Source organism: Myotis brandtii, unplaced genomic scaffold, assembly GCF_000412655.1.
Source record: "Myotis brandtii unplaced genomic scaffold, ASM41265v1 scaffold424, whole genome shotgun sequence".
In the NCBI taxonomy this organism is placed as follows: Eukaryota; Metazoa; Chordata; class Mammalia; order Chiroptera; family Vespertilionidae; genus Myotis; species Myotis brandtii.
In genome coordinates this window covers 773,799-791,631 of record NW_005366245.1, presented here as the reverse complement: position 1 = coordinate 791,631, position 17,833 = coordinate 773,799, and the positions used below count along the sequence as shown (strand labels likewise).

Here is a 17,833-nt window from a genome sequence, read left to right as displayed (position 1 = left end):
AGCTGCTTGCTCTGCGCTCAGCGCACCCACGCCCCTTCCCCACCGCAACAGGTCAGGGGAGGGCGGAGGCGGCGAGGGCGCACGACCCGGACGCTGAAGAACGAAAGGTCTGGAAGGTGAGCGGAGCACTGCGCGCCCCCGGGTGGGGTGTGAGTCTGGCCCCGAACCGCCGCCGCCGACTTCTGGGAAGCCCAGGCTCTCCCCCGCCTTGCCGCCGGCTTCCCAGCACGCTGACTCAAGTCGCTGGCCTTCCCACTTTTCCGGTGGGAACCTCGGGAGACGCGGAGCTTGCACCGCCCTTACTTGCAAGTGAGCGGCAGGTACCGTCTAGAAAAAGCCGGGAGGGGGCCACAGGAAGAGACCCATCCTCCTCCCCCACTCCCATCTCCCCCCATCGGGCATCTGCCGGGGTGCCCCGCGTCTCGCGGAAAGATGTTCGGTCGTTTGAACCTGGTCCCCGGGTTGCGTAATAGAAGAGTCCCAGAAGTTTCTCGGGGCGTAAAAGCGGGGCTTTTCTCTCCCCCAACCTAGGCCCCCCCTCTTCCCGGCATTGTCACCCCTCCCCCTGGCGCCTAGGAGAGATGAGCGGTTCCAGTCTCAGCTGATGGAGGCCGAGGGGGAGGCGCGCGTCGGTGGTCCGCAGCCCGCGGCGAGGGAGGGGAGAAGTTGGGGGCGTCTCCGCGACTCGCCCCCCGGACGAGGGAGGCGGCGCCTGCAGCCCGTGGGGCTGATGAATTTCTCCGGATCTTCTCCTGCGTGCGATCCTCTGGGACTGTCGCCTGCGACGTCGGGAGCGCTAGGGTGGGCGCATTAAAAGGGAGAGGAATTGGAGGGTGGTCTGAATCGTACTTTCCCTTATCGTCATGTCAGTCAAAGAAGCTGCGAGGGGCCTTGCAGGGTCTCGGTGCTTTCCTAGTCGGTGGGTCTTCTAGGAGTTTCCACACCCCATATTGTTATGCAAATTGTCCCTGGAAGATCCTGGGCTTGGAGGTGGAGGTGTGTCCTGGGGGAGGGGCAGGGGCGGAGGAGGCGGTAGGGAGGGCCTTGCGGACCCTGTGTTTTGTTTTGCGTTTTAAGGGTGGGATGGGGTGATTGTAACCCTGTTGGCGCCCGTTGGAGGTGGGAGACGGAGGATAGGATATACCATCCAGGCACCAGACGGATTTTCAACCTTAAATAAGCGAAACCGTAAATGAAGGCGAAGACCTTAGTCTGTGTTCCCCCAGACAGCTGCAAAGTGAGAGGGACTCTGTAATTGAGGCATAGAACCGTCCGGCGAGGGAGGTGCCGGAGAGGTGTGGGGATTTTGCTGGTGCCAGGTGATTTCAGAGCAAGGGCCTACAGAGCTGGTAGAAGGTAGGCGGCGGTGGATTGCTCTCCCAGACCCCCGTGGTTTCAGACTCCGAGTGGGGAGAGAAAGCACGAAAAAGAAAGAGACCTTTGGACCCGAGAGCCTAACTAGTACTGCTAAGCGGCTTAAGACTACCCAGGCATGGCCCTGTTTCAATGTTTACTTCCTCTGTCTAATGCATTTCCTTAGCTTGCCTTTCGTCTGCAGTGGAAAGGATTCCTTGAGTGGATATTCTGGGAATAAATTCACAGGAGAGTTGAAAATTCTGGATGGTTTGCCTGCTTTAATTTAAAGGTGTCTCTTGCCAGTGTCGGAGAGTATTATATTTGAAGATAAATATGCGGAAAAGGAATGGAGAGAAAACTAGGGGATAAATGGCCCAAGAAAATGAAGGGAGACTAGGAGAGAAAGCAAGAAAGTAGATAGCTAGTACTTAAAACTTTTTGAATTCAAGTAATTTAGGAGAGTGGGAATCAAGGAAAGGATTTGGGACAGATTCGGTCACTTTAAGACAAAAAGGTGTTGAAGAGCGGAATCCAAGGCTTTGACAAAAGTGAGTTTAGATATTGGGGATCCCCCCGCTGAAGAAAGTGAACGGTTACGTATCAGAGTTAATGTGTCTTAGTCACTTACTGTAGCAATTGAATTTCTGTAGCGTCCTTGGCGTTTGTCTTGCCTTAATTCTTCAATTCTGTACAAATACAATGTCAAAGAATCATAATGTGTTTAACTTAGAATTCAAAAACCATCCAGAGACAGAGGATTTATGGCAAGAGGAAAGCCCAGCAGATTTTAAGCACTGCTTTCTTTCTCCTGCCAGCTGCACAATATGTATTTTTTTTTTTGCCACCAGAAGTCACTGTTTCACTGGCATCACAAGACAGTAGTACGTAGACTTCATCAAACTGGCTGCTTCTCCAGTTTCCTATCTGGCTTAACTGAATTTTGTAACAAGTTGGTTGAACTAAAAGTTACTTTTTTTTTTTTTTTTAATTGAGCTCTACAAAGCAATGTATATTGCCTTGGGAGTTGAAAAGACGGGTAAAAATTCTTTTTAATATGTTTTACAAAGTGAAAGAAGTTTCATCCTCAACTCTGTAATTTGTGCTCTTTCACAAAGAAATTTGCATAATTCTTTATGAAGTTAGTTGACTGTTCCAAATTTTTTTTTTTTTAAGAATTTTTGTGAATTTATTTGAGCCAAACTGTCGACATATGCCGGGAAGCAGAACCTCAGATAAGACTGTTCCAAATCTTGAGATGGATTTATGCTTTCACTGTTTAAAAGGTAAAGCTAATTTACATGTAAATATTTTGGATCATACACAGGGAGCAATATACCCTGCAGATGTCCCGTAAGGTATGGCAACATAACAGGGCTATTCATCTGACTGTTAAAGCCCCTACACTGAAAACTGGCCTTCAACTTGAATCTATTTGCTATCTTATCTTAGATATGTCTGTTAAAGCTAAAAGCCCAAAGTTCCCTATTTCAAGACTCTAGACCGTTAACTAATTTTTCAGGAGATTGAGAAAGTATGTTGGAGACAGTATAAATTAAGGAACTCCATTTACCAGAAATATACAAAGCTTTGTAAATAATTGTAAATTGTATTTCCCTCATTAAATTATAAATTCAACAATGGTTTCTATTCCCAAATGATATCATTGGCAGAGGGTTTTTTTTGTTGTTGTTTTTTGTTTTAGCAGTCTTTCTCTCTATTGTATACAGTTGTAGCTTATTTAATAGTTGCTGAATTACTAAAATTCTACCACAGGGCAGAAATAAATGTGCACTATGTTGTGCTTTGTAGGGACACATCCTTTATTCCTGACCATTTATATGTGCAGGACACTTTGTTACAGACTTGAAGCCATGAGGCCCCAAGGCCATCAGGGTTGCTAATTGCAGTTGCTGTCTTATCCTTAGGACAGAACTCCTTTACTCGTGTTCTCCTGGGGAAGGACATCAGCTGATTTTCTTAAATTATCTGGCCCATTTTAAACATGACTAAGGATTTCTTGTTAGAGCGACTTTTTCCTCCTAAAAGACTGAGATTATTGTGAAAAGTGGAGCCCAGAGGAATCAGTTAAGTCATTAATATAATACCTCATAGTTATTCCTGTTACCTCATAAGTACTGAGCATCTTCTATGTGCCAGACAGTACTCCAAGCAGGTGGAGTGTATATTCACGTAGCACAAAAGCTGTTTACCACTGCTCACAAGACGTATCATTTAAGTCTAATTGTGATTCTGAAGTTGGAGTTCATTTTCCATTTGAAAATCAGGAAATTGAGTTGAAGAAGTGACTTGACTATGACTCAAAGCCTGGTGCCCTTTCTGCTGTGGTACACTGTGCTGGCTGTGTTGATATGTGGTTTCCTGTTTTTCAGGAATTACAGCTTGACTCTAAATAAAATATAAATAGTGTTTCTCCTTGGCTAAGTAATTCTTTCTGATCAATTATGGGAATGAAAAAGGAGGTATTTTCATTTAGCATTCTGGACATATGTTTGTGACTCCAAAGGAAAATATTATGCAGACCTATTAAACAGACATGTGGTGTTTATTTGCACCAGATGAAGATCCTTACCTTCCTAAAAATGAAATGCAAGGGCTTATGAACCGTTGGTCTCCCTTAGTGCTTGAAATTTGTTACTCAGGTTATGAAAAGTCAGTTCACAGTCCAGGATATAGCCATACCATTTCCTTCCATCTTGTAGATTCAGTGAACATATAGAGAATGTAAGCATCAGAATCTCTTGGAAGCCTTGTTAAAACAGATGTCTCTGCTCCTCTCCCCCAAGTTTCTGATTCAGTAGTCTTCGGTAATGCCCAGGAATTTGCATTTGTAACATGTTCACAGGTGGTGGTGATGCTGCCAGGTTTGGAACTACACTTTGAGGACTACTGAAGTGTAGCAGAGAATTTAAAAGTATGGTTTCTGAGCCCGACAGCTTGGGCTTGAATCTTGGATAGGACACTCACTAGCTGTTAGACCTTAGGCAAATTACTTAACTTCTTGTTAACTATGAAGGCTCTGAAACTTCACCCTATTTTCAAGCTAACGCTCTGAAACCTTACCCTATTTTCAAGCTAACAAACCTGCCACAGTCTCATGGACTCCTGGGAATGACTTTATCTATATATACTAGAGACCCGGTGCACGAAATTTGTGCACTCGGGGGGGTGGCATCCCTCAGCCCAGTCTGTGCCCTCTCTTAGTCTGGGAGCCCTCGGGGGATATCCTAAGCCAGCAGTTGGACATCCTTAGCGCTGCCGTGGAGGCGGGGGAGGTTCCTGCCACCGCCACTGTGCTCGCCAGCCATGAGCCCGGCTTCTGGCTGAGTGACGCTCCCCCTGTGGGATCGCACTGACCACCAGAGGGCAGCTCTGGCATTGAGCATCTGCCTCCTGGTGGTCAGTGCACATCATAATGACCTGGTCGTTTTGCTGTTTGGTCAATTTGCATATTAGCCTTTTATTATATAGGATTGTTACTCCTGAAAGACAAAAAAAAATGTGTTTTTAAATGATAAGTGTTGCCTTATAAGTTGAAATAATTGATTTACTGAGTATCCCTAACTTTGACTTTGTTCCAAGAAACTTCTTTAGTGGGTCTAACTTCTAAAATGGGGATCATGCATCATAAGATATTTTACCAGCCCACGGGGAATGAAACAGCAACATTTAACTTCTAATATTCATGTGCTCTCCCATGTTTCTCTACCTCTTTGTAGTTACACAGAATTATGTGACTAATTCTGTCCAGTAGACTGTCTGTGGGAGTAACGTGTATTCCTGGGCTGAGGCATCTAAGACCCTTCAACTGTCTCTTGTTACAGTAAACCCTGAAGCTACATTTTGAGATAATGGAGCTTCCAACAGCTTGGATTTCTCCAAGTGGAGAAAAGCTCCTACCCTTCTCTCTACTCCAACACACCAACATGCAATAGACATAAAGAACAAGCATGAAGTAATTCTTTGTTCTGTCAAGCCACTGTGATTTTGGGGTTATTTTGCCGCTAAAACATAACCTAGACTATTCTCGCTATACTTCAGTGTCTATGATACCTTCCTGCTGTGAGAAAGTTGACAGCCAATTATTTTAAAATATAGACTCTGGGTGTACATATATGTAAAGTTAGACATGAGGTTTGCATTCTGCTGAGGCAATATAAGCAATTAATATCTGCCTATTTATTTAGTGTCTGTTAATTTCAGAGAGTGTTAAGTACTGTAGGAAGACGTGTGGTCAACACTGATATTTAGGAAAATGCCCACTCCCATTTGTTGTTGCTAAGGGAACCTTAATTGTGTGGGGGACTACATTGTACTCAGCCTCAGGTGACAGATCATGTGTGTTCTCAGTGAGGACACAATTTGTGTTCTGATTTTCTGTCTCCCCTGCAGCCAGCTTGAGGCCATGTGCCCTAGTTCTTTTTTTGAAAGCCAAAGTTTGGGGGAAAGATATTCCTTTTTTTTTTTTTGACAAAAGGACGCAGAGCCACCACATCCTCTCATTTTCTTCTTGCCTGAAATGTAGATAAGATGTTGGGTTAGGGCAGCAACCTTTTTGTGCCATGAGGTGACAGGCGTAAAGAGCATGCTGAAAATGGCAGAGCAGGAGACAGAGCTGCTGATGGCCTCATTGGACAGCTACACCTATACCAGTAGCTCCCATCTTCTAGACTCATTATAGGAGAAATATAAACGTCTATTAATTAAGCAACTGTTATTTGCAGTGAGATACTTTCCTAACCTGCATAGAGTCTAATGGAATAGAGGGGGTTGGTTAGAGGGTGTGGTTGAGGGCACAGCTGTGCAGTGTTAGCTGTTATAATCAGGGAAGGCCTCTTTGAGAACGTATCATTGAGCTGAGACCCTAATGGTGAGAGGGAGTTAACAGGATGTGGGGTGTGTACTTGGGTTTGGGGTAGTGCCAGAGCCCCCTTGAACAAATATTTGAAGTGGAGAAGAGATAGCTGGGGAAATTGTGTTCCATGATGGATTTCTAAGCTTGTGGGCTCCATATGGCATTGGAGCTAAAGGACCTGGAGGCGATCTGTCAGTTTGGAGCCCCTGGGAGATTATGATCTCCTTGGGGTAGAATTCTGGAGAATTCAGATGAAAACATGTGTGACCTATGACTCACCACTGACACATTGTCCATTAGGAAGAGACTGTTGTTCTTGGAGGGTATGTGTGGGGCCTCCACACTGAATTCCTTTCCTCAGAGTCTCCTATGGAAACTGGGTCAGAGTCATGGGGCTTGGAGACCTGCATAGCTGTTTGTCCAGTTGAAGAGCCTCTCTAATGTATGAATTCTCCATAGCATGTGGTTTGGTTGGCAGAAAAGTAACCAGAGCAACTACTACCATTTATCGAGTGCTTACCATGAGCTGAGCATTATGATAAAAGTACTGCAAACATTTAATCCTGTAGCAACCCCATGAATCCCCGTATTACTGATGAGGAAGCTGAGACCTTAGAGAAGAACAGTATTTCCTTGAGGTCATATAGCTAGTGGGTTGCAAAGCAGGCCTTTTAACTAGCCTGTCATAAAAACAAAAACAAAAACAAAAAACTCCTGAGAGGAGGTTCCCTGGAATGTGCTAGGGTTTAGAAGCACTTAATGACCTAGAACAGAATATTTAAAATATCCTGAGCCATATTTTGTATTCCTTCCATTTTTTCTTTCCTTTTTTAAACATATGATTATATTGATTTGAGAGAGAGAGAGGGAGAGAAAGAGTGAGAGATATCGATGTAAGAAACATTGATCCCGTACGCACCAACCAGGAATCGAACCCTCAATCCAGGCATGTGCCCTGACCCAGAATTGAACTGGCAACTGACCAAGGCCCTTTTTTTAAAAAAAATACATATTTTTATTGATTTCAGAGAGGAAGGGAGAGAGAGATAGAATCATTAGTGATGAGAGAAAATCATCGATCAGCTGCTTCCTGCACACCCCCCACTGGGGATCGAGCCCGCAACCCAAGCATGTGCTCTGACCGGAATTGAACCCGGGACCATTAAGTCCACAGGCTGATGCTCTATCCACTGAGCCAAACCAGCTAGGGCAGCCCTTTTTCTTTCCTTGTGTAATTATATGTGTGTATGGTGTGAGAGTGTCTATAACACTAAAATTTTTTTTTTTTACTTGACCTGTTTTACCTGCTATTTTGGAGAGAAGAGCAGTTTGAGATATATAGCATTATTATTTCTGAATAAATTTGTTTTGCAAGAGACTTGAAGGACCATAGAAGGGTTACTTAAATGTACCTGGTGAGGTACATTTCTAAATGAGACATAATAGTCTGTGTCACATACATAAAATTGAATGTAGACAGTGCTGACTTAAATAACAAGAGCTGCTATGTATGGAATATCTAGATGTGTCAGCATGCTAGGCATTTTAGCTAGATTATATAATTCACTCATCTCAGTACCTGAAAAATAGGCCATTTTCTATTTTACAGAGGGGAGCACTGAGACTGATAGGGCTTAGTTTGCCCAAAGTGATCACCTGCCTCACTTGAGCCTAGTTTCTTTCTGCTACACAGTACTGCCCCGTTTTAAAATAGAGCCATGTTGCCCTGGCCGTGTGGCTCAGTTGGTTGAGTGTCATCCCATGCACCTAGAGGTTGCTGGTTCGATTCCCCGTTGGGGCACATGCGCAGGTTGCTGGCTTAAGCCCCAGTAGAGAGATTGGGGGGGCGGGGAGCAGGAGGCAGCCAAGGAGGCAGCCAGTTGATGTTTCTCTCCATCTCCCTTCCTCTCTCTCTAAAATCAATAAAAACATATTTTTAAAAAATAATAAATAATAAAATAAGAGCCATGTTGGTATCTTCCCTATTCTTTGTAGTGGGAGTATTTTAAAACACGCCCCCCCCCATTTATTATTCCATTTTTCTTTATAATTTAGTGAAAATAATATAAAAATGTATCTTTTGATTTCAATATTTGTAGACCAGTACATTTCCCCTCCAGCCCCCATATTTAGAGAAAAAAAATGTTTACAAAGGTAGTAAGTGATTCATTGCATAATAATAAAAGGTGATGAAGGTGCCCTTTTTCAGAAAGCTACTGCTAGCAGTTTGGTATATGTGCACGCACACTTGTGTGGGAGTGTGTGTTACCATAAACATAAACAGGAAGCATTTTCTTTTTAAGCTCACATCGTGTTTTTGTTTTCACATTATGCATTTTGTTCAGCATCTTATTTGGATAAACTTATTCTTTTGATGTTACATTGCATGTTGTGCTGTGATCTAATGGATTTAGCCATTTCTGTGTTGGTGTGTATTAGGTTACCAGTTTTCTTCTTATTTAAACAATATTTTATTGGCACATACCTTGTAGATATCTGAATCCTATATAATAAAGAGGTAATATGCGAATTAACCCTCACACCCTCACAAGATGGCTGCCTACGACCAGGCCGCAGGGTGGTTAGTGAGGGACGACCAAACGACTGAACAGCAGGCTGCGTGGGGCGACCGAGTTGTTATCTGCAGTTGTGGAATTCTGAGAAATTTTTATCTTCCCATTCATTCTTTTAGTTATTTTCTGAATTTTCTATAATATGAAGTGGTAATCTATACTAATAATTGAGGAATATGCAAATTTGTCTGGGACACTGTCACAGTAACAGTAATGACCAAACAGCAGGCTATGTGGGGCGACCAGGCCAGCAGGGGGGGGCAGTAAGGGGTGATCAGGCCAGAGGGAGGCAGTTAGGAGCAACCAGGCCAGCAGGGAGGGGGCAGTTGGGCGTGACCTGGCCAGCAGTAGGGGGCAGTTAGGGGCAATCAGGCCAGCATGCAGAGACAGTGAGGGGCGATCAGGCCCGCAGGCAGGTGAGCGAGCAATTAGGAGCGGTCCAGGATTGTGAGAGGAATCCTGGATTGGAGAGGGTGCAGGCTGGGCTGAGGGGACCCCTCACCCCCCATGCCCGAATTTCGTGCACCAGGCCTCTAGTATATATATAATCCTCACCAAAGGATATATGTTCATTGGTGAGAGTAAGAGAGAAGGAGGGGGAGGGGCGGGGGGAAGGGAGGGAGAAAGCATTAATGAGAAAGAAACATTGATTGGCTACCTCCTGCATGCGCCCCAACCGGGAGTGGAACCGGCATCCTAGGTATGTGCCCTGACTGGGAATTGAACTCACAGCCTTTCGGTTCACGAGATGACACTCCAACTAACTGAGCCACCCAGCCAGGATGTGACTATATTTTTAAGAAAGTTTTTTTTGAAGAATTGCTAAAGGGAAGCATATACTAATTTCCTTTCTTAGCCGTGGTTTAGGATAATACTTTCCTGACCACAGCAGGCCTCGATGCTAACCCGACCTGATGGCTGGCTTGCATGGCTACTCCATGCAACTGTGCAGTCAGGCATCAGCACCTGAACAGGCTTTCAGCTGACTTGGGTCTGACTGTGAGCCATAAACGAGATAGTGGATAATCTGGTGATTCTGCCTCCTCGCCTCTGCCTCTGTGGAAAGGACTGTGCCTTCCAGCAAAGCTGTGCCCAGGAGCCAAATCTGTCAGAAAATACATCTCCACCCACCTCCCAACAAGTCAGTAATGGCACCCACGGGTTGGGCTGAATTCTTCAGTCAGTCTTAGGTTAGTCAGTCTAGAACCATTTTTAAAAAATACACTGTTTTGGAGAACTTTCAGGTTCACAGCAAATTTGAACCAAAGGCACAGAGATTTCCCATAGCTCTCCCTGCCCCACACATGCACAGCTTCCCCATAATCAGCATTTTCCACTAGAGCAGTGGTTCTCAACCTTGGCTGCACATTAGAATCACCTGGAAATCTTTTTAAAATCCTGATTTCTGGGCCTCATCCTCCGGAAATTCTGTTTCTTTGTTACTAATGTTGTGCCCCCACCCCATAACAAAGAAACAGACTTTCCGGAGGATGAGGCCCAGAAATCAGGATTTTAAAAAGATTTCCAGGTGATTCTAATGTGCAGCCAAGGTTGAGTATATTTTATTGATTTTTTACAGAGAGGAAGGGAGAGGGATAGAAAGTTAGAAACATCAATGATAGAGAAACACCGATCAGCTGCCTCCTGCACACCTCCCACTGGGGATGTGCCTGCAACCAAGGTACATGCCCTTGACCGGAATCGAACCTGGGACCTTTAGTCCGCAGGCCAACACTCTATCCACTGAGCCAAACCAGTTAGGGCCCCAGGTGATTCTAATTGATGAGCCTACATGGACACATCATTATCACCAGTTCTAGGACCATATTTCACTATAGATCACAGTTTGCTCTTCACTTTGCTCAAATGTTACATTCTCTGACCACGCTATGTAAAATTGCAACACCTTACCTCATTTCTCCTCTGGCACTCTATACTTTCTCTTCATTTCCCTCTAGAGCACCTTTTAATATTTAACATCTATATACTATGTTTGTTTGTTTGTTTTTGACCTCCTATAGCTTGTAAACTCAGATGATGGCAAGAGTCTGTTCCCTTCCCTCTCATTCTCAGTTCCTGGCTTTGAGTAGATGTGCAGGAATACTTGTTGGCTCAGTGAGTAAATGATCAGACAGAGGACCCAGGGCCACTCCTTCAGTTTGGCAGCCATCCACATCCCAAACTGCCCTTTCAGTCTCTGCCAGCGGGCTTAGGGGTGAATGCTGTTGGGCTGCAAGCAGGTGGGGCATCTTCAAGGGGTGGGTCATGTGGGGAACTACCATCACAGACTCTTCAAAAGTATTCACGCTGTTAGCAAGGTTAATGCCAAAACTGATGCCTGTTTTATTGATCACTTACTGTAGTGGTTCTCAACCTTCTGGCCCTTTAAATACAGTTCCTCATGTTGTGACCCAACCATAAAATTATTTTCGTTGTAGCCCCTGACTGGTTTGGCTCGGTGGATAGAGCATCAGCCTGCGGACTGAAAGGTCCCGGGTTCGATTCCGGTCAAGGGCATGTACCTGGGTTGCGGGCACATCCCCAGTGGGGAGTGTGCAGGAGGCAGCTGATCGATGTTTCTCTCTCATCGATATTTCTAACTCTCTACCCGTCTCCCTTCCTCTCTGTAAAAAATCAATAAAATATATTTAAAAAATTTATTTTCGTTGCTACTTCATAACTGTAATGTTGCTACTGTTATGAATCGTAATGTAAATATCTGATATGCAGGATGGTCTTAGGCGACCCCTGTGAAAGGGTCGTTCGATCGCCAAAGGGGTCGTGACCCACAGGTTGAGAACCGCTGACTTACTGTGTGCCAGCCCTGCATGCCAAGAGAAAGTGAGAGAGCAGCAAGGGGTGGGGAGGGGAGAGAGGGTTAGAGGGGAAAGAGAGAAAATGATGGGGGCAAGGGGAGGGAGGAGGAAAGGCAGGATAGAAATAGAGAGATGGGGAGAAAGAGAAATTAAAGTGTGTTGAGAGAAGGAAAGTGAGAGAGACTAAGGCGAGATGGAGTGGTGGTGTCAAGATTTGGGTTGGAGAATTTGGGAAACTTGCCTAGGGCCACTCTAGCTGGTTGGAGGAGAGACCGACTCCAAAACACGTTTGACCCTGAAAAACTTAGATCGCTACCAGAGTGCGTTTAATTAGAATATTTGCAGCATCTGTTTCATTGTTTTTCGGGAGGAGAGAGGAATGACACATGATATCTACTCATATGGAAACATTGTGGTCTTCAAGACAGCAATTTTCATGTCCTGGAGAGCGAGATGAAAGGCCTTATCGGAGTCAGAGTGGAGCTGAAGTGCTATAGACAGTGTTTCAACTTCAGCCCACAGTGTAGCAGCTAGGCTGTTAAACAGCTAAAATGGTTACAAGTTTCATGCAGAGTTTCCATTCGTATCAAAAAGTTTGTTAAATCTGTACTAGATAATGTAGTAACATACCCTTTGCCTTAAGGATGTTTGAAAAAATAAAAACTATTTAAAGCGAGTTAGGAGAAGTGCAGCACATTTACAAACACAAGAAAGGGAAAAGGAAACAGCTGTAGATAGTGTTAACCATAGAGAGAGAGGTTGTTTCTAGAGATCCACAAGATAGTAGGAAGGCCATTTGGGATCACACACACTTATATATTCTCTCTCTCTCTCTCTCTGTCTCTCTCTCTCTTTCACTCACACCCCTCTCACCTCCCCACCCACACACAATATCCATTACTTTATGGGAGAATGCTCAAGAATTGCCTTGGGGATTAATTAAGTACCTTTTCTGAGTGGAAGTAAAATCTTAAGATTGGGTTTTACTGGGGGGCCCACTTTCTTATTTTATTAAGTGTTGAATTCTTACATAAAGATCAATGTTGACTGCCTTTCTCTTGCCTACTCCTTGGCCTTTCCTACTCCTGATTCTAGTGAAGATGATGACACAACCTGTTACCTCAGGAAACTTAACTTAAAACTGAGTTATAGTTTTCTTATCTGTAAAATGGGGCATTAGTATGTACCTTGCAAGTTTATTGTAATGTTTACATGAAATGTCATTTTTAGAGAGGGAGACCAAGATGGCGGCATAGGTAAACACCGCAGACTGCTGCCGCAAACAACCACTTCAAAAATACAACTAAAAGACGGAACGGACATCACCCAGAACCGCAGGAAGGCTGGCTGAGGAGAGACTCTTCAACTAGAAGGAAAAATAACAGCACACCGAGGCTCAGAGGAGGCGCAGTGTGGAAAATACTCAGGTGCGGAGGTGCGCGCGCAAAGCGGGCTGGTGGCTGAGAGCGCGGTTGTCGTTTTCGAATGTAACCTGAACAATAAAGATTTAATTAAAAAAAAAAAAAGAAATGTCATTTTTAAAAAGCATTTAACACGATGCTTAGCACATAGTAGACACTGGGGAAATGATATTTCCTTTCTTCCTTCTCATGATAAACTTGTGCACATTTTTTTTCTTGTTGAAATGGCTTTGAGTAGCAGCCTCAAAACTAAAAGTGCATTTTTCCTTTGACATATGCTAGCCGATTTATTCATGCAACTTGGGAGCTGGTAAAGAACCATTCTCTAATCCAAATGAGAACTTTGAATTCTGTCTCCAGGAAGATTTCTTACAGGTCACATGTGCCTATGAGTTTTCTTATGGACTGATATTCACAAGCTCTTTCTCTTTCAGATGAATAGACTTGTCACTTCCCACTGACTGGCAGCAATGGCATTCACTGAAAGAGTCCACAGCAGCAGCAACAGGTAACCGTGAAATCTGTGATTCAAAGATAAGATGATATTTAATTTTATAATCTATTTTTGAAAGAATAAATTGGCTCTTTTTCACTTTTTGAAATTTATGAACTCTCTGGTGCATGAAAATGGGTGACAAATTTAGTTTTCTCTACACAAAGTCAAACTTGCTATACTTTCTTTAAATCTAGTACTTTCTGAGTCTCAACTCATTTCTTTAACATGTGGATGTTACATTAGATCAGCATCCTAATTCAGTGTTCAAGACACTGGTCCATATTGCACTGATTTGGTAAAATGTGCACATACTCGGCATGTGCTGGAACAGACATCATGATGAAATTCACCTTATCACGAGAGCCTTGAAGGAGGACATTCTATCATTGTTACATTTTCTGACTTTTACATTTCTTCCTCCAACTCTGCACATACAGTTAACTGCCTTCTTGCATATGCTACATGGCCAGTGTTGGTTGAGGGTTGCATGTTCACTTTCTGAAGGAGTTACTAAGAATAACTCATTCGAGTCCTGGCCTGTGTTGAGTGGTTAGAGCATAGGCCAGTGCAGTGAAGCGTCTCAGGTTCAATTCCCCATTAAGGGCATGTACCTGGGTTTCAGGATTGATCCCAGACTGGTCAACCAATCCATCTGTCTTCTCATATCCATGTCTCTCACATTCTCCCTCTGCTTCTCTTCCTCCTCCCCTCCCTCTTTCCCTTTCTTCCCCATGCCCCCATTCCCTCTTTCTCTCTCCTCTACTCTCTCTGAAATCAACTGGATATCCCCAGGTAAGTATTAACAAAAAAGAACAACTCTGCCCTGCCAGCGTGGCTCAGTGGTTGGTTGAGCTTCGACCTATGAACCAGAAGGTCAGGTTCGATTCCCATGTCTGGGTTGTGGGCTCAATCCCTAGTAGGGGGCGTGCAGGAGGCAGCCGATCAATGATTCTCTCTCACCGTTGATGTTTCTATCTCTCTCTCTCTCTCCCTTCCTTTCTGAAATCAATAAATATATATTTAAAAAAAAGAATAACTCATTTGATAGCCAGGAAAAATTCTTAATATCATTGATCAGTGTGTTTTTTAAATTCTAGTAAATATTCAAAAAGATGTTAAAGTATGAGACATGTAAACTCAAATTTAATTCATATTTATTGAGTAATAGATGATGGTGCCTGTCCATCCTGGATCCTTTCCTGCTTCCTCCCCCTTTCTGTTCATTTAAACAACTCTCTGTCCAGGTGGTTCTGGCACTGTTGTTAAGCCAGGCACCCTCTCCTCCCCCACAGAGAAGGCTGGAGACCAGGCTGCAGCACTCCATGCTGCAGAGAGCCTGGGGGGAGACTGCTGTCCTCTGTCTTTATTAGGCTTGTTCCTAACGTTCGGTTACACATAAGTTTTACATTTTTATGTAGTTAATGCCTTGTTCTTTATGCACTCTGGTTTTGATTGCGCTTAGGTCTTTCTTACTCCAAAACTATGAAAATAATGTCGTGTGTTCTCTGCAGCGCTTGAATGGTTTCATTTTTTGCACTTAAATCAGAATTTGTAAGCTGGTGGCCTATGAGCTAGATCTGGCCAACAGATGGGCTTTGTGCAGCCCCTCACAGTTTTCTAAAAACGTGTAGCTGCCCATGTTTTTTACATAACAATCTAGACTTTTATCTTCTCTTGAAAAACGTCAGGTTTAACAACATTGTCATGCATTGCCATAAAGAAACAGACTTGAAGAGCCACTGCTCTTGTAAACAGGGCCTGAGCGTGCTAATTCAGTACTTCCCATGTGGTATGTCATCAATACTTCCCAGGTGTGCTAAGATGTGACTCCTCTCAGCCTGCAGGTCAACCAGAACTCCCACCTGATTTCCTCCTGCAGACATCTGCTGTGTTGGCTTGCCCCAGCGAGATTTGGTATTTAAAAAAAAAAAAAAAAGTTGGGAAAGCACAGATGTTTTCTAGTTCCCTGTAATTCCCACACAGTTGGTTTCACACATTTAGTTAGCTGCTTAGTCCTCTTACATTGCCTTTGACTTTATAGTGTTTTGATCTATTCGTAATAAATTTTAGTGTAAAGTATGTGTTGTAAATTTCCATATTAATAAGAAAATGAAAAAGTCCAGGGGATGTTAAGGAGGCTTTTTTTTTTGTAAAAGCAGAAGTCTAACCGGTTGTTTTAACATAATTTATTAAATCATCTATCTTCTGTCCACTGATTTAAGTGCTATGTCTAAATCCCATCACATTCTGGAGTCTATTATACTATTGTTCCCATTGATTGTTTCGTCTGGCACCGGTGCCATCCTATTTTGTTGTATTTTTATAGATCCTAATATTCAGGCGGATTCTTTGTCATCACGTTTCATTTTTAGGATTTTTCATAGCTATTCTATTCACAACTGATTACATTTTTACTTGTGCTCTGAAGTCCTTTATTATTTTCGAGGAAAATTATTGTTGGCATTTTGATTAGGGTCCCTTTGAATTCATCAATTAGGGAGTGTTGAATTCTATAGACTATTAAAACTGGGCCTTCCTACAAAGGAACCTATATATCAGATTAGTGAAAAATTATAGGGGATGGAGACATTTTAAATTTCAATTGTAAGATTTTTGTGGAGACCTGATTTTTTTCAGAAATTTCTAGTAGTTGACATTACATCCAGTATAATTTCTGGTGTCAGTGGCAAGATTAAAAAGATATTTTGCTTCCTATTGTTGCTAATTAAAGAGGACCGTGACTGCCCTTTATAGTAACATTCTAGCAGTTACAGAATTGTTTATTATTATTATTATTATTATTAGTTACATTTATCTTTCTAGTTCCTTCTCTCCTTGAAGTGCTGCTTTTAATTTTAATACCCAGTACATGTGATAAGCGAGGGGGAATCCTAAACGGAGCTCTGTTTTTAATATATACAACAGCTCATGTGTTTGAATGCTGCGTCATGGCAGACTTTAATCTTTTAGTAGTCCAGAAGAAAACATCAGATTTATGTGGCACTGGTCCAGGACAAGCACATTTTAAAGGAAACAGATGTGTATTGAGTGTGCAGCTCTGATCACTCAAACTACATAGAAGTCGGAGTGTGAACCCTTGCTATGCTCAGGGCTATCAGAAGTCATACGTGTGGACAGACCATGAATGTAACGTGTAATGACAATATTTGTTTTAGTTCTTATAAATAATTAAGGCTTCTGCTGTGATTTCCAGATGTATCAGCATTAGACCATTGAACCTGAGCTCACTTATGTTTCCCCCTACCTTCTTTCCTTCCCCCCTTTTTTTGTTCTTTCTAAAAATTGTTTTGGGAGTTTAACAAACTGAAAAAGACAGACATTATTATCCAGTTAATGTATTTGCACAAAGTGAACATGCTTGTGGAACCAACCAGTCAAGGGACACTCCAGAAGCCCGGCCTGTCCCCTGTCAGCTGTTACCTCCCTCATTATACTGCTCTGGCTTGTAATACCAGGGATTTGTTTTGCTTGTTTTAGAATCTTATTTAAATACTAAATAAGGCCCGATGCATGAAATTCGTGCATTTTTTATGCTTCGCTGTGTCGATAGAGTGGCTTTCTGTGCTAAGTGTCCTCTAGGGCCCAGTGGTTCAGCTTCCCCAATTACCTGAGATGGACACTCTTGGTGCACCCCCTTGTGGACTTTGTGCACTGTCTTGTTGTAGTTAAGCCTTGATTGTTGTAGTTAACACTGGGAGGGAATGACCTCCAGACCAATTGGCTGTGAGAATCAGCTGTGTCTGCAGTGGGAGAACTTCTGTGCTGGAGACACCCCTCTGGGGCAAGACTTGCTTCAATGGGGCTTTGGTGCTCACTGAGTCTGCCCCCTGAGTGTGTCCTTTATGTTTCCAGGGAGCTGCAAACTGGATGGTCCCACTCGGACCTCTGGGCTTCCTGGCTCCTGGATCTCTAGGGAGGTGCTAATCTAGCCTTTGCCTGAGGCTATCCAGCAAAAGCCTCCCTGCAGGGCTTGGGCAGGGCGGGTCCCACGGGATCAACAGGGTGGGGATGGCAGTTATGGCTGCTCTCAGTCCTACCCTCAGAGGTTCTGCTTCTCAGTGTCCCGGTAATCTCTGCAAGCCCCTCAGAGAGAAAGCTGCCCTCGAGTTCCGACCGATGCCAGACAGTCCCGCTTCTCCCATATGAGTCTGGGTCCCTAGAGACTGGCCCGGAACTGGAGCTCAGAGCCTGAGACTCCCTCCCGATTGAAAACGACAACCGCGCCCTCAGCCGCCAGCCCGCTCCGCATGCACCTCCGCACCTTAGTATTTTACTTC

The 17,833-nt window shown here is 43.7% G+C and overlaps 1 protein-coding gene across 2 annotated transcripts in view; it reads left to right on the top strand.

Moving 5' to 3' along the window:
• The first annotated feature begins 6 nt into the window (after positions 1 to 6).
• AFF1 (AF4/FMR2 family, member 1) overlaps positions 7 to 17,833 on the top strand; it is a 195,779-nt gene continuing 177,952 nt past the window's right edge. For both annotated transcript variants that reach the window (XM_005874091.2, XM_005874090.2), the window contains exons 1-2: positions 7 to 116; positions 13,474 to 13,547. In XM_005874091.2, coding sequence (XP_005874153.1) covers positions 13,510 to 13,547 — 38 coding nt within the window. In that variant the 5' untranslated portion in view covers positions 7 to 116; positions 13,474 to 13,509. The remainder of the gene's footprint in view (positions 117 to 13,473; positions 13,548 to 17,833) is intronic.